This window comes from Neolamprologus brichardi, chromosome 10 (assembly GCF_056152115.1).
Source record: "Neolamprologus brichardi isolate AB-2024 chromosome 10, ASM5615211v1, whole genome shotgun sequence".
NCBI classification, from domain to species: domain Eukaryota; kingdom Metazoa; phylum Chordata; class Actinopteri; order Cichliformes; family Cichlidae; genus Neolamprologus; species Neolamprologus brichardi.
The window spans coordinates 28,131,790-28,146,790 of record NC_142113.1 but is presented as its reverse complement, the minus strand read 5'-3'; the positions used below and the strand labels follow the sequence as shown (position 1 = coordinate 28,146,790).

At 39.6% G+C, this 15,001-nt stretch overlaps 1 protein-coding gene across 1 annotated transcript in view; it reads right to left on the bottom strand.

Annotated features, from left to right (window-relative positions):
* myo7ab (myosin VIIAb) overlaps positions 1–15,001 on the bottom strand; it is a 53,473-nt gene that overhangs the window by 14,183 nt on the left and 24,289 nt on the right. The window contains exons 19-30 of the mRNA XM_087847481.1: positions 14,542–14,700; positions 13,729–13,821; positions 12,819–12,913; positions 12,514–12,598; positions 11,894–12,112; positions 8,615–8,932; positions 6,400–6,609; positions 5,116–5,292; positions 4,941–5,030; positions 3,845–3,972; positions 2,136–2,262; positions 961–1,080 (exon numbers count right to left, since the gene is read on the bottom strand). Coding sequence (XP_087703607.1) covers positions 961–1,080; positions 2,136–2,262; positions 3,845–3,972; positions 4,941–5,030; positions 5,116–5,292; positions 6,400–6,609; positions 8,615–8,932; positions 11,894–12,112; positions 12,514–12,598; positions 12,819–12,913; positions 13,729–13,821; positions 14,542–14,700 — 1,821 coding nt within the window. The remainder of the gene's footprint in view (positions 1–960; positions 1,081–2,135; positions 2,263–3,844; positions 3,973–4,940; positions 5,031–5,115; positions 5,293–6,399; positions 6,610–8,614; positions 8,933–11,893; positions 12,113–12,513; positions 12,599–12,818; positions 12,914–13,728; positions 13,822–14,541; positions 14,701–15,001) is intronic.

The following is a 15,001-nucleotide window of genomic DNA, read 5'->3' as shown; positions in this document are numbered from 1 at the left end:
AAAAATTCTAATTTAATTTCAGTTTTTGATCAGTCATTACAGATTTAAATTTTTTGTTGAGGTCTTTAATTTGTGACGTTTGATTGTGGTTATTTTGTTTTGTAATTATTGGTTTTGAGTTGAATAAATAAACTTTTATCCTTTATTTTTGATTTCTGCCTCATTTTTGTGGTTACTGAATAGGAGAAAGAGCGAGCTGCCTCCTGAGAAACACGAGTCAGAAACTGACAAAGAAGATCAGAAGGTTACTGCTACAGTCCTCTTGATCCAAACTTTAAAATTCGATAAATAAAATTAAAATTAAAGAAGGACCAATGGCTTCTTCCAGATCACATGAGTTGATGTTTTAATGAGAATTTAAGAGAGAATAAATATAGTAAAGAACACTGAATTTTAATAAACTAGCTACATTTCGCTGTTTTTTGTAAAGTTTTACAGTTTACGGTAATTTGATGTAAAACATCGTCAGGCTTTCTAGATGTTTCTTCATGTATGTAATGTAACATTTTAAACACCTGAAAAAAAGTATAAAAACTATCTTAAAATCATCTCCGTTTTCAAACCAAAGTATAAAAACCAGTGGAATGATATGAAAATATTTATTATAATATCACATTTAGCTCTCAGTTATTTTCAGCTAATTCTAGTTAATGCTGATATTTATTACAGTTATATAGTTATAGATGTATTTCAACAAACAGTTATTATTTAATACAGATTTTAGCTAAGCTGGACACCACTCCCTCAGCACACAGTGAGCTTTGTAACTGTTACTCAGTGATAACAGTGATAGCATTAGCTACATGCTTTGTAAATTCCTAAAAACCGCAAACAGAACAACAAACGCTGATCATCTCATCAATTTACTGTTGCAAATGCTTCCAGTTAAAAGATGAGACGCTTGACAAACTGGATTCACTGGCTGGACTTGACGACACAGAGCAGAGAGATTTTTGGCACCTGCAGTTCCAACCAAGACGGCGGCTGCATCCGAGTGCGGTTGACAAACGTCCTCCTCAACCTCTCCTCGCAGTAGGGAGCGTAACCCGGAGGACCGTTTTTCAAAAATGTCCGTAGATACTGATAACAGAGCAGAGAGAAGAGAAAATATTCATCGTATTACTGACATAAAGGCCGTTTACAGCCTTGAGCAGATTAAAGGTTAAAGGTGTGACATACCAAAGGCTGACACACGGCACACAGCATTATGTTTATTCTGTTTACATAAATGAAATCAAACTCATAACTCAATTTTACTAAAATCAGTCAGAAAAAAGTTAATTAAAAGTTTCTAAAGCTAAACGTGATTTTCAGATGTAATATTTTGTTCTGCGTCAGACCAAAAAAACTTTGCTATGTTTTTGTTAAAAATGAATTCTTGCAATGATCAAACTGCAGATGAAATCTTTGAGATTCTCCCTTTGACTACTTTATTTTAAGCTTTTACTTCTTCTGTGTTTAAGGACTTAAACTGATTTTCAGCCATCAGACCTGCTGATGGTGATGGTGGAGACGGACAGACTGCTGTTTACTGACTGAATGCGAGTGGATCGAGTTATAGATCTGTCCCATCTGCTCTCCTGGACTGAAATCCACTGCCGGAAAACAAAAGATTATATCTTTGTTCTTAGTGTATATGACTTTATCTTTTACACATGTCTGCTTTGGATTAGCTGGATGACCAACATTAGTAAAAAGGAAGAAACATTGTTAGGTGGCTGATTAGAAACATCAGCCACATTTGAAACCCGGTCGTGTTTCTGTTGACATGCTTATTTATTGCAGTTTACCATTATTTCTTTATTTTATGGTCAAATTTAAATCATCTGTAATATATTATTATTAAATGAATTTTCTTTTTGTTCCGGACCTTTCATGTGTAGTACAATTACATGGATGAAAATAATGGTACTGAAACAGTGAGTACCACAAAACACTTTAATCAGGCAGTGGTGGGCAAATATCAGTAACGTGAAGATACAAGTGAAAAACTGAGCGTGTAAAAGTGCAAAAATGGTGACACTGCAGTTACAATTGTGGTTATTTTTTCCCCATTTCAGTTTTTTAAGGTAAAGGAGTTGCAGTTTACCGTGAGGTTTTATCATCAAGTTTCCCATCAGAAATACATTTCTTACTTTGACGAACTTCTCGGAGGGGGCGAAGCAGCCCACGCAGAGGGACAGCAGGATCCATCCGCGGGCGTGGCTGCTCTTGGACGGGTTCTGGCTGAGCTGCTTGCAGATCTGACAATAGATCTCGTCTCTGAGGCAGAGGACAACATTCAACAAACAGATCAGACGCCTTCTTCAATACACGAGACAGTCACCAGACCTAAATCAAATTAGACCCCATTTAAAAAAACTTCCAAAGAGGATCGCGCAGCATCTGGATGTAGGGACCGTGTTCCTGCAGCGAGGTGATCTATAGCCAAATATTCCATACAGAACATACTCCAGGTCTGCTATGTCAACAGCATAAAATAGTTTCTATTTAACACTTACAGAGAAAAATAAAGTTGAATTAAAGTGAGAATGGACTAAACACTAATGTTTCATTTTGACAAACATGTGGCCCGCGGGCTAAAACTAGTCCACCAAAGGGACCATTCAGGTCTGCTAGAAGTTTCAGAAAGTAAGAAAACAGCAGTCGAGTCATTAATATTTCAGATATATACATAAAATGCATTTCTGTTGTTACAGTCTTGATACTCTGTAACAGTCATTCTCAACACATTGTTTTTATAAGCTTTGGTCATTAAGTGCGAACATTTCCAGAATGTGGATCTTTACAGTGAATCCACTAAACTAAAGCCCAATGAACCCGAGCTCAACAGATGCTGAGGCAGGACTCCTCTGGCAGTTTCTAAGACCCAACAAAAGATGGAGAGTGACCAGGTTTCGTGCTGAATCTGAATCATTTCTCTGTTTCCTCCAATATTAAAAATTCTTTCTGTTAATAATTTGTAATTGATTTTACTTTGGTTTCCAAATTATCTTCACTTTTTTAACTAATCATCCCATTTTGTTTAAATATTACAGTTTATAGCATTAGTTATTAATCGCTGAGTTACAGGAGATTTTCTGTTTTTGCCTTATTTGTGTTCCGTCTTTGTGAGAAATGTATTTTTCTTTTCCTTTAAGCTTCTTAAACTGTGTTGCAGCATCTCGTATGTGGTCAAAGGAGCTTGCAAAGAAAAGCGTCTGGACTTCTTTAAGTTACTTAAAGAAGTCCAGACGCTTTTCCTTGCAAGCTCCTTTGACTACGATGACCTGGATGACCGAGAACCTTCACAGACATCTCGTATGTGGGCTTCCTCTAAGTTGTGAATTTAGAGTTTCTAATAGTTTACAAAACCATACAGTGGAAAGTGACTCTCTGTGAAGCAGACAGGAGGAGTATATGTCTGCAGATTATGAGACCTTTAATTTTGACTGTTCTGAACGGTTGTAGTAAACGCACAAGCCAGAATCATCTCAATAGCTTTAAATTAATAAGACATACTTTTAATAATCATGGTATGAAAGTAAACTTCTCTCTACACTAACTATTCAAGCTCCACACTCACAGGAGTAACGCTCTCCACACTTGAATTTAGCCGAAAAAGCCATCTGATTTCAACAAACCTATTCATTTCAATTCAGTATCATCTTCGAGACAAAATCTACAATCAGAATAAATCTTGAAGTTTTTCATCAACTCCAGAGAACAAAAACATCAGTGCGTCATTTGCTTGGTCCAAAAACATCGATAAAGCATCGTCATGCTGCCGCGAGAAACATCTTCATCCCTCACTGCTGCTTCTAGGAGCAGCCTCTATTTAGTGCCGATGACACTCATGGGTCACCTGAGGGTGGGTCGCAAGATGCCGTTGCCGATGATGAAGTGAAGTTTCTCCAGGTTGGAGGTGGGTCGGTCCTCCAGCATGCTGTTTCCCTGGAGACTGTAGTCCCCCTCTGTCAGCCGCCTGGTGACCTGCCACCAGCGTTACAGAGAAAAGCATTAATTTAAAGGTTTTGAGCTTAAATTTGCAGAATCCAAGAAACATTTGGATTTTTTTTTTCAGTCTTTGGGCTGTCGGCTATAGTGGTAAAAAACTTCCCAACAAGAAGTCTACCCCAGCTGTTGTGGTTAAGAGGTGGGGTACACCCTGGACTGGTTACTGATCCATCACAAGGCTAACGAAGAGAAAAAACATGGGCCCTCACATCCAACTGAACCACCAGGTAACCTAACAGGCTTGTCTTTGGCTCTCTATGTTATCAAATCAGACATTATCTATGTAGGTACAGGGAAAATATGCAAACATTACAGCAAATGTAGGATCTGTTCAAGGTGAGGCAACAGTGCAACACTGCACCGGTGTGCCACCTTCAGTTTCCCGGTGTCCAAGTCAAAAAACCCCAAACAGTTATGCCTATAACTTCTGTTCCCCGAAGGAAAGGAATGAGGTACAACACAAATAAGATGGGATATCACACCTCTGCATGTCCTGGCTGAAGAAATCTCTATTTGCAACTTTAAGGTATATATACATATACCCCATCATCACAATGATCCCTCAGTTCGATAGCAGTCTTCACCAAGCCAAGTTGGGGCGGGGCAATCTTGTGTTGTACCCCGTTCCTCTCCTTCAGGGAGCAGAAGTTATAGGCATAACTGTTCATTCCCTTTCAGTTGATTGACTCGGTACAACACATATAATATGGGACACATATACACACCCCATAGAACAGCCACCAAACTGGAGTCACCACTGACGGTACTGACTACACCGCCGTTTTTGTCCAGGTTCTCCCATTTCTTTTCTTTAAGTTAACACTCTTTTAAGGTTTGGTTATATACTGTTATCACGTCACCCTATGATTAAAAGTGGAAAACATGGGACATGTTAAATTAACTATTTACTTAGATCAGCTGAAAAGAAGTGATGTGTTTCTCACCTCCTCAGTGATCTTGGACTTCCTCTTCAGAGTGAGTGACACGAGTTTATGCCTGACGCTGTTCCTCTTCTGGCTGTCTATGGAGCTGTTCTGTAGGTACAAACAGGAGATGACATTTTGGAGGCTCTGACCTGACAATCTGTAACGACTCACACAATCCCCAGCATCCTCTCACCTCTCCCTCCACCTGCAGCTCCTGCAGCTCTCGCTTGTAGGTCCTCTTGCCAAGGGTTTCATAGATCTTTGTCATGACGGGGATCTTCTCGCTGCCGTCGTTGATGACCATCGGGCATTTGGGTTCCGGGAGATCGCCCATGAACCTCAACACAGTGATCCATACAGCTAAAGCCGCCTGGAGGACAGGTCAAATATGGCAAATGAGAAAAACCTTTTTTGGAATCACCTAATTTTTCATTATACACGTCAGAGTAATTTCAAAATTATTCTACAGCATTATCTCTGATTTATAAAAATAAATAAAAAATCACCAGCTTTGAGACTCTTTTTGTGCAATCTTCTTCATCCCACCATTATGAGGTTATTGCTCGTGGGAATCATCTGATCTCTCTGGTTTCTCTCTAACACCGTGGGGTCTTTACAGTACAGTACAAAGCACTTTGAGATAAAGTTCTAAACTAATTTTGAATTCTGAAATGTATAACTGTGTGTGTGTTTTTGGGGAACTCTTATTGCTATTGGGGAACGTTTTTTGCATGGTTATTTATTCAAACTAAAATTCTATGATTATATTACTGCAGATCACAGATCTTCTGATCAGACCTCCATTAACAAAAAAGGCCATGACATTAGATACATTACTGAAAAGACACTGAGGGAGACACTGATAGTGCACTTGCTTGAGACACACATGGAAAGTGTTTGTGTGCAAATCAATCAGTGTCTTTATTCTCAGTTTTAGGAGTCTGATGCATAATTATGCACTTTGTTTTATTCAGCTGCTATGCTGTAGGTTACAGCCTATATTTCAGCACCACTAGCAGTCAAGAGTAAAGCATTGTAAACATTTTTGTAGGCCAGTGTTCGAAGCGCAGAGGATTTTAGTTGATCCTTCACATGTCTGAACTCTGACTTTCTGCTAACGAGGAGTTACAAGGTCTCTTTGTGTAGGTGTGACTGTTTTGCCGTCTCAGTAAGAACTTTCTAAGATGATTGGATTGTTATGTGTTATAATAAGAAAATTAACAATTTATTCATACCAAAACTAAACTGAAAAACCAACATTTTTGGTGATATGGTTGTGTTCTCTTCTTTTTCCAGAAAAAGGACAAAAAGAGTAACAGTTTAACTTGGTTTTTTCGCCCAAAACATATTCGTAATCGGCTCAGCAGCCGGTAGATGTGTAAATCTGCTGAGCCCATTAACCAATAATACGAATAACTTAAATAGATGATCGGGGGCTGTAAAAGGCTTTGGGATAGAGATCGAAGGTCAGCCTCACCAGCTGGTCTCCTTCGTCCTCGTGGAAAAGCAGAGGTTGTTTCAGTGGCCGTCTGATGTAGGTGTGGGTGGAGACACCCTGGAAGTAGGTGGCTGCAAACTTGGAGAATTTATACTCTGACAAATCCTCCTCTTCCTCGTCAGGTAACGGGGGAGCCTCGCTCAAAACCTCCTCTTCAGCTTCCTCACCACGAGGCGTGTTTTCCAAATCCTGAGAAACAAAATGATATGTGAGAGAAATTTCTAGGAGACAAAAAACAGAAGAGCTGAAAGGAGAGTGAAACATTTAAATCAGCCAAAGACCAGAGACCAAAACATTGAACACTGTTCTCGGTGAGGACCAAACAAACCATCTGCTTCCTACATCTAAATAGTACTAAAACCCTCAGTGTAGACTAGGACCATGGCATCACTAAGTCTGAGATGGAACCTGGTGGTGTCGGCTGGACAGAAACAGAACATCTCAGAGGTTTACTATTGGACTCCGGGAACTGCCTGCATACTTTTGCCACATGAGCCGAAGCATTTCCGTGAACCAGGAGGAACCCAGGACCCACTACAACAGCATATGGTCTGACATGGGTCCAAGGATTACATCCTGATACCGAACAGCAGTCAGGGTCCTGTTGCCCAGCCTATAGAAGTCTGTGCACCATTGAGCCACTGTCATTTGTGAATGATGTTGCAAGCAACATGATTGGACTTTTTCACGTCTGTCACATGTGCTCAAAGTGAATCTCATCTGTGAAACGCGCGGGGTGCCAGTGTTGGTGCCAATTTTGGCTTTCTATGGCAAATGTCAGTCAGGCGCTATGATGCCAGGCAGTCAGCACAGGGCCCAATAAAGGAAGTCAGCTCTCAGACCACTCTCATAAAGTTTTTTCAGATTTTTTTGGTCAGACAGATACAGCGCCAAATCACAACAACAGTCGCCTCAAGGTGCTTTATATTGTAAGGTAGACCGTACAATAATACATACAGAGAAAAACCCAACAATCATATGACCCCCTATGAGCAAGCACTTTGACGACAGTAGGAAGGAAAAACTCCCTTTTAACAGGAAGAAACCTCCGGCAGAACCATGCTCAGGGAGGGGCGGCCATCTGTCGTTAATGGTTGGGGAGAGAGAAGGAAGACAGGATAGAAGACATGCTGTGGAAGAGAGACAGAGATTAATAACAAGTGTGATTCAATGCAGAGAGGTGACTGAAGAAGAAATACTCAATGCATCATGGGAATCTCCCAGCAGTCTACATCTATTGCAGCATACCTAAGGGAGGATTCAGGGTCACCTGGTCCAGCCCTAACTATATGCTTTAGCAAAAAGGAAAGTTTTAAGCCTGACCTTAAAAGTAGAGATAGTGTCTGTCTCCTGAATCCAAACTGGAAGCTGGTTCCACAGAAGAGGGGCCTGAAAACTGAAGGCTCTGCCTCCCATTCTACTTTTAAATACTCTAGGAACAACAAGTAGGCCTGCAGAGTGAGAGCGAAGTGCTCTAATGGGGTGATATGGTACTACAAGGTCATTAAGATAAGATGATTATTTAAGACCTTGTATGTGAGGAGCAGGATTTTGAATTCAATTCTGGATTTAACAGGGAGGCAATGAAGGGAAGCCGATACAGCAGAAACATGCTCTCTCTTTCTGGTCCCCATCAGTACTCTTGCTGCAGCATTTTGAATTAGCTGAAGGCTTTTCAGGGAGTTTTTAGCACATCCTGATAATAATGAATGACAGTAGTAGCCTAGAAGTAATAATGTGTGAACACATTCACACCAGTGGCCTGCGGGAGGTCATTTTGTGGCTCTGGCAGTGCTCATTCTGTTCCTCCTCGCACAATGGAGCAGATACTGGTCCACTGATGGGTTAAGAGCCTTCTATGGCCCTGTCCAGCTCTCCTCAAGTAATTGCCTGTCTCCATGTTCTTGACATTGAGATAGGAGACACAGCACACCTCTTGGCAATGACATGTATTGATAGTATTCATGCAACCTCTGTAGGGCCAAGGATATTATCTTTATATTAATTCCATCATAAATGCATGCAGGGGCATGCACAGATTACCAGAAATTAAGGAAATTACATATTTGACATTTCCTGGAAAAAAATCCCAAGAACCCCGTGTGTCCCCCTCAAAAACCGGAGGGGGGAATCCTAGCTAATGGATGATTTAATCAGACATTTTTACTGGACTACAAAACCCACATATACATACTTCAAAACCAGCTGGTGCCTGTCCATCCTGGTTGGGCAGCGGCCCGGAGTTCCCCAAGAAACCAAACATACGGTCAACCATGTCCGAGTGGTCGACTGGCTGCTCCTTCTCCCTCTCCATCTGCTGCAGCAGCTCCTTCTTCCTCCTCGACTCCTCCTTTTCCTCCCGCTCCCTCTCCTCTTGCTGCTGTGCCAGCTGAATGAGCCGCTCCTGGTGTTTCCTTTCAGCCTCAGCCTTCGCCCGCCGAACTGTCATCTGGTGTCGCAGCTGCTCCTCCTCAGCCAGGCGCTGGCGCTCAGCTTCCAGTCGATGCTGCAGCTGTAGAGGGAGGTGAGAGGAGGAACAGAGGGACAAGAGTTCACAGAGGAACTTTTCTCTGTCATCTTATTGTTTGTCTTGCTCTCTATTAACTGTTAGTCAAAACTAGAGTAGAAACTAATCTAACAAATCATTATCATTAGATAATAGTCGACAAAGATTATGAATATTGTTTAAAGCTGAACACGACATGAAGTATGAGCTATTCACAGAAGAATAAATCTAAACTTCTACACACTAACATAACCAACACTGAATAAAAACAGCGCAGAGGTCAACACTGTAACACTGTAACACTCTGACACATGAACATGTTTAACATGATAACACGCAGCAGCAGCCACCTCTGGTCTGTCACCCGCTCTGCTGCGGTGCTCCTAGAGAGCTCACGCTCTTCGCTTGAACTGCAGACATGTTTGAGAATATTACAGTTCCCTGAACGTTCAATTTAATAAGAAAATGAGATTAAGCAAACATTTACAAAATACAATATTTTATTTAACAGTCTTCAGGGGAAAAAAATCATTTAAAAATAGCAATTTTACCCTGAAAAAGTTGAAAAGCTAACAAACATTTCCATAGTTTACAAAAGCTGTTTTCACACATAAATTCTGGACAATTTCCTGAGACTCAGGTCAGGATATTACCCACATTTATGCTCTCAAAGATGTAGCACACAGGGGAAAACAGTCTGCACCGAGCAACTGGAAATACTCTGAGAACCAGCATGTCAGTGCTGGCAGGACTACATGGGACATTTGCATTCTCACATGTGAATCCATCGAATCGTGTTCATCACAGCTCAGAGCTGCAGTGCATGCATGAAAACAGCTTTATAGACTTTTACATAAAATCGCTGTAACATAATGTGTTAAAAATAGTTTTATGCTGACATATTTTAGGCCAACAGAGTTTAATACAGAAAGAATAAATACAAGAATATATAAAGACAAGTGAAACAAAACTTTGCAAAAGATCTAAAAAATTATTTAAACTCACACTAACAAATCCTGGCTCAGAATGGGCCTTTGAGCCGTGACTACCCTAAACCCAATGAAGGCCAGCAGAGGCAACTCATGTGACCTAACCAATCACATGATGTGAGGGTGGCTTGACTTCCAGGACCACCACCAAGATGACAACCCCACTCAGAGTTAAATACCCAGGACTAATATTTTCATCTTATGTCTGACCACATGATAAACCAAAATGTCCAACCTTTATTCCAAGACGGCTGGACGCTGTGTAAAATGTAAATAAAAACAGAATCCAATGATTTCTAAATGTCATAATCCCATATTTTATTCACAATAAAACACAAAACAAATCAAATGTTTAAACTGAGACATTTTACTGCTTAATGAAAAATATTAGGCAATTTTTAATTTGATGGGACCAACATGTCTCAAAAAACTTGGAAAGAGGGAAAGAAAAGGCTAAGTGGCAATAAAAAGAAACATATAGAGGAAAATCTTTACAACTAATCAGCTTATTTGGCAACAGGTCAGTAACATGATTGGGTATAAAAAGAGCTTCTTAGAGAGGCAGAGTTTATTGGAAGTAATGATAGGCAGATGTTCTCCAAAAATTGCATTTCAAAATAAAGTTCCTCAACGTAAAATTGCCAAGACTTTGAATATCTCATCTTTAATGCACATTATTATATCATCAAAAGACTGAAAAAAATCTAGAGAAATCTCTGCGCAAGGGACAAGGGTCCTCAGGCACCACTGCATTAAAAATATGTATGAGTCTGTCATGGAAATATCTGCATGATCTCAGAAACACTTTCAATAATAAATGTCCCAACTTGTGTGCAAGTTGGGGTTATACATTATAACTGAATAAATTACATCCTAACCAAGCATATTTAAAAAAACACATACACACACATTAAACATTTTCATTGGAATGACAGGGATTTCCTTTTGAATCCAAAAAAGAAATAAAAAATAACTTACAGTGGTGGGGTGGTTGCTTTTTTAAATAAAGCCTGACATGACTGATACAAAAATCAAAAGGTAAAATTCAATTATGGATTATTTTGCTACTTCATTGAATCATTTTGCTCATTGTAGCAAATAAAATGATTGGTGATTAGAGGCCTCTTATTTATCAAAGGATGAAATCAAAGGATTTTTGTAACAGCACGCTGACGTTTATATCAACTCCCTAATCCTTTAGTGGCTGTTGTCGCAATTAAGTTATTCATATAATTGCTATTCCCATGAAAATGTGAAGCCAGAGCCACCAGAGCAGCTTAACGTAAAGAAATAGTTTTTTCTGAAGGTAACAAAATCAAAAAGTGATATTTTAAAAAAATTATTTTAGCATTAAATAAGATAAATGGCACTAATAAGTGAGTTATATGTTTCTGACTGAGATTCATTTGGATATTGTTAGTACAGACTGTATACAAAATGCTGATCAGCCACAGTGTTGATAACCACTGCTTACGAAATAGCACTCTTAATGTGATCTTAAGTTACAAAATTGACATTATTAAACAAGGCAGAAAACTAGTGACTGAGGCCATAAACTCATCAAAAGGTGTTTAATGAGATCATAAATCAAAAGAGGCTATGAGGTTTTTGCAAACACAGGACCCCCTGCTCTGGTGAGGTTTAAGGCACTTCTGCATTGGCTTCACTTTTTGGAGCTGGTAGCTATGATCTATATTAAGTCTGTAACTTTTGAACAGAAGCTAGAGGTGAACCCTTTTTTCCCCACTTATTATGCTAAGCTAAGCTAACTGGGTAGACTTGAAAATGATATCGTCTGTCTCTTCGTCAAAGTAACAAACTTGTGTTCAGTTGCATCTAGCACCGATGAAATATAATAAAGACAACATATTATCTTTCACCTCCATCTGTCAGTCTGCCCTCAGGACCAGTGTTCTCGTCTTCCTGACCCGCCTACAACATGATTTAGGTAGCAGTAGTAAATGTAGTAACTATTTACCTCTGCCCTGAGCCTCTGGCAGAGGCGTCTGGCTATCATGCCCCTGGTGTAGGCCTGGATGGTCAACACGGCACGAAGACGCCGCCAAAATGCCTGCCGGATGAGGAAGCCGCGGCAACGGGCTTGGATGAGAGTCACGCGACGGCGAGTCGTCCGGTAGCTTCGGTAGTACTTCCTCGACCTGTAGACGGCCTGGAGGCGCAAGAAGCCGGACTGCATCTGAAGGAGGGGAACGCGTTTGACAGGTCAGGGATTATTGTTATGTATTTAATTTGTTTTTTGTTGATGTTGTTATTGTTTATATTGGACACCGTATGCTGAGGCTCACAAATGAGTACATCTTGGGGAAGCAATGTTTTCATATGTGTTTAACATTTGCAAGAAGCAAGACTGTAAAAATGACCAGGCTCAATTTTATGCAACTTCGAATAAAATAAAGAAAGAGCTACCACTGCACTCTGTCTCATTTTAATCTGGTTTAGGAAGACCTTGCAAATTTGAAAACAAAAAACGGAGAGAATAGATGAAAATTGGGAGAAACAAATACATACTGAGGCTTTCAGAATATTTCAGTGCATAAAAAACGACAGAAAATCAGGCTGTTGATGTAGACGACTCACAATTTGGTAATTCTTTCTGCACCGGTAACCCCTCCAGGCCTTCTGAATAACAGTCACAGCGCCCTTCAGTCTGAGGAATTTTGTCCTTGGAGGAGTGACAGAAGGAAACATAAACTAGATTTCAAACCTTTATCTTTGTAGGTTAAGACAGAAATCTCTTTTCATTACTCCTTTGCTTCACGCTGTGGTAAACCAAAGATATGTATATATGCTGGATCTAATTTTACACTTTAAGGAAGAAGAGAGCATTATTCCAATGAGCTACAAACACTTTTGATTTTTGGGAATCGTCTTAAGTCGCTTACCTCTCTTTAAGCCCACGCACAGCCTTCTGGATAAGGATGACCTTGTCGGTGATGGCGTTGTCCCTCTCTATCTCCAGCTGCATGTCGTGGTGATCCTGAAAGGAGACAAAGTGGCAAATAAAGAAAAGAAAAGTTATTAAATTATAATATGCAACAAAAAGGCACAGTATCACGTAGAGCCCTTTTGCCAAAACTATGTTTAATAACTTAAATAAAACACTTGAAATTAGCTTTATAGGAGCCTGTGTTTTTTGCCTTGGGGACCCATACTGAGACAATTCGGCCCATTTTATAAAATGTATACCTTCATTAGGAATGACTGAGGCTGAGAGCTACATTCAGAGTATGGAAGGAAGGAAGTCTAGAGGGAACAAACTTGAGCTATTAAAGTAAAAAATGTTCTTGGTCATCAATGTTTTTGGTGATTTTGCTTTTATTAGAAAAGAACAGTAGAAACAGCCAGGAAGTACAGCATTTCCACCTAGTGTATACCCTAACCACATACGATTGACCTGCTAGGATGGTTTGCCCCCTCAAAGTGTCTGGTTGGGGATGACAGCAGTGAATGTCATTGGCTGATTGAGCATGCTTGTGTTTTCTCTTTTTGCTGCTATGTTAAAAAGAACCTGCAAAATCAAAAAAGTTTATTGAGTTGCAGAAGAAATCCTGTGATAAATGAACTAAAGACCTTGTTCAACATTTACACAGATGGAGACTGCAGTGAGCTTCATTAAGAAGGTCTAAAACTTTTTTAAGGCTATCAATGTTTTGCTTTGTTGTGCATAAGAATGACAGCAGAAAAGCCTTTTGCTACATCACCAGCTGCCTAAACTGTCTAATATTCTGCCGAATATTCAAAAGTCTTTGGATCGAGGCCTCAGTAAGCTAACTTTCACATGAGGAAACCAACCTTTAGAAAAATTTTAGTCTTTCCAATCTGCCAGTCATCATGTTTTCCCAGCCGGGCCTGGACTATTTGCTGACAGGTTCCTCGTAAGTCCTCCTGGAAAGAAAGAACTAGAAATAATGACTCCTGACATGAATTTGTACTTTGTTTTAAGGTTTATCATTAAGATTTTCATCAGAATTAAGGAAACTTTGAATTACAGTCAGTTTAACTCTTTCGACCTTAGACACCTACTGGGGTAACCCTCGTTTCTCTTCTCTGAACTTTCTGAGCTGTCATATTAGATTTCCTGCCTATAAAACAAAATGACTGATGTCAGGGGGATCTTGGAAAAATCCAGAACAAACCACAACTTTACTGATATATAGTAAAAAATGTCAAAACTCATCATTAACGCTACAGGGGAGGTCATCAAATGTTGTCTCAATGGGGGAAAGAGTTAAGAAGGTTATGTAGCAATGTGTCAGTTTTAAATTTAACAAACATCTATTAAATATATCCAAATATATTTTTTAAGTAAGTTAATTTAAGGTCAAAATTCATTAAAGACAGCTTCAAATACTTTCCAAACCATATTCACATTTTTAAACAATGGTATGCTGCTGTAAATATACCGTAATTATATTTGATACAAGACTGGAAGCTCAAATAGCCTCTACACTGTGTTTTATATGCTGTATTAATATGGATATATGCTCTAAAAATCCATCATTCTGTAATTTAAGTAAAAGATTCTTTAATAATAATGATAATATCTCAGCTAAAATAATCTGTCAGGACTAAGCAGTGAAACAGATGACTGATTTTAATGTTGACCTGTATGTGAGCAGGTTTGACGCCAGGCATCAGGACTCGGTAACGATCCACAAATTCGGCAAAGGTGTATCTGATTGGATAACCCGCCCGCCTAATCCGGATGGTCTCCATCATGCCAGAGTAGCGCAGCTGACGAACGCACAGCTCTCGATCAAACTGCTGAGAAGGAGAAACAAGCATCCAGTGTTAAAACGTGAGTTAACCCTTTTCTGCAGTGCCTCCTGACGTGCAAATGAAGGCTTATAAAGGTTTGGGGTTCAAACCAAAACGAAATCTACATCATGCTAAAGTGGGCCACACAATCACTGGTGAGCTATAAGCTATGAATACGTGAAATTAGAAGCTTACAGGCCCCGTTTTATTTTAGTTTCAAACTAATGTTTGTGATGTTTGTGTTTTAGACCATTTCTATAATTTCATGAGCGTTAGTTAGCTTATCGTAGCTAACTACGTTTCAGGA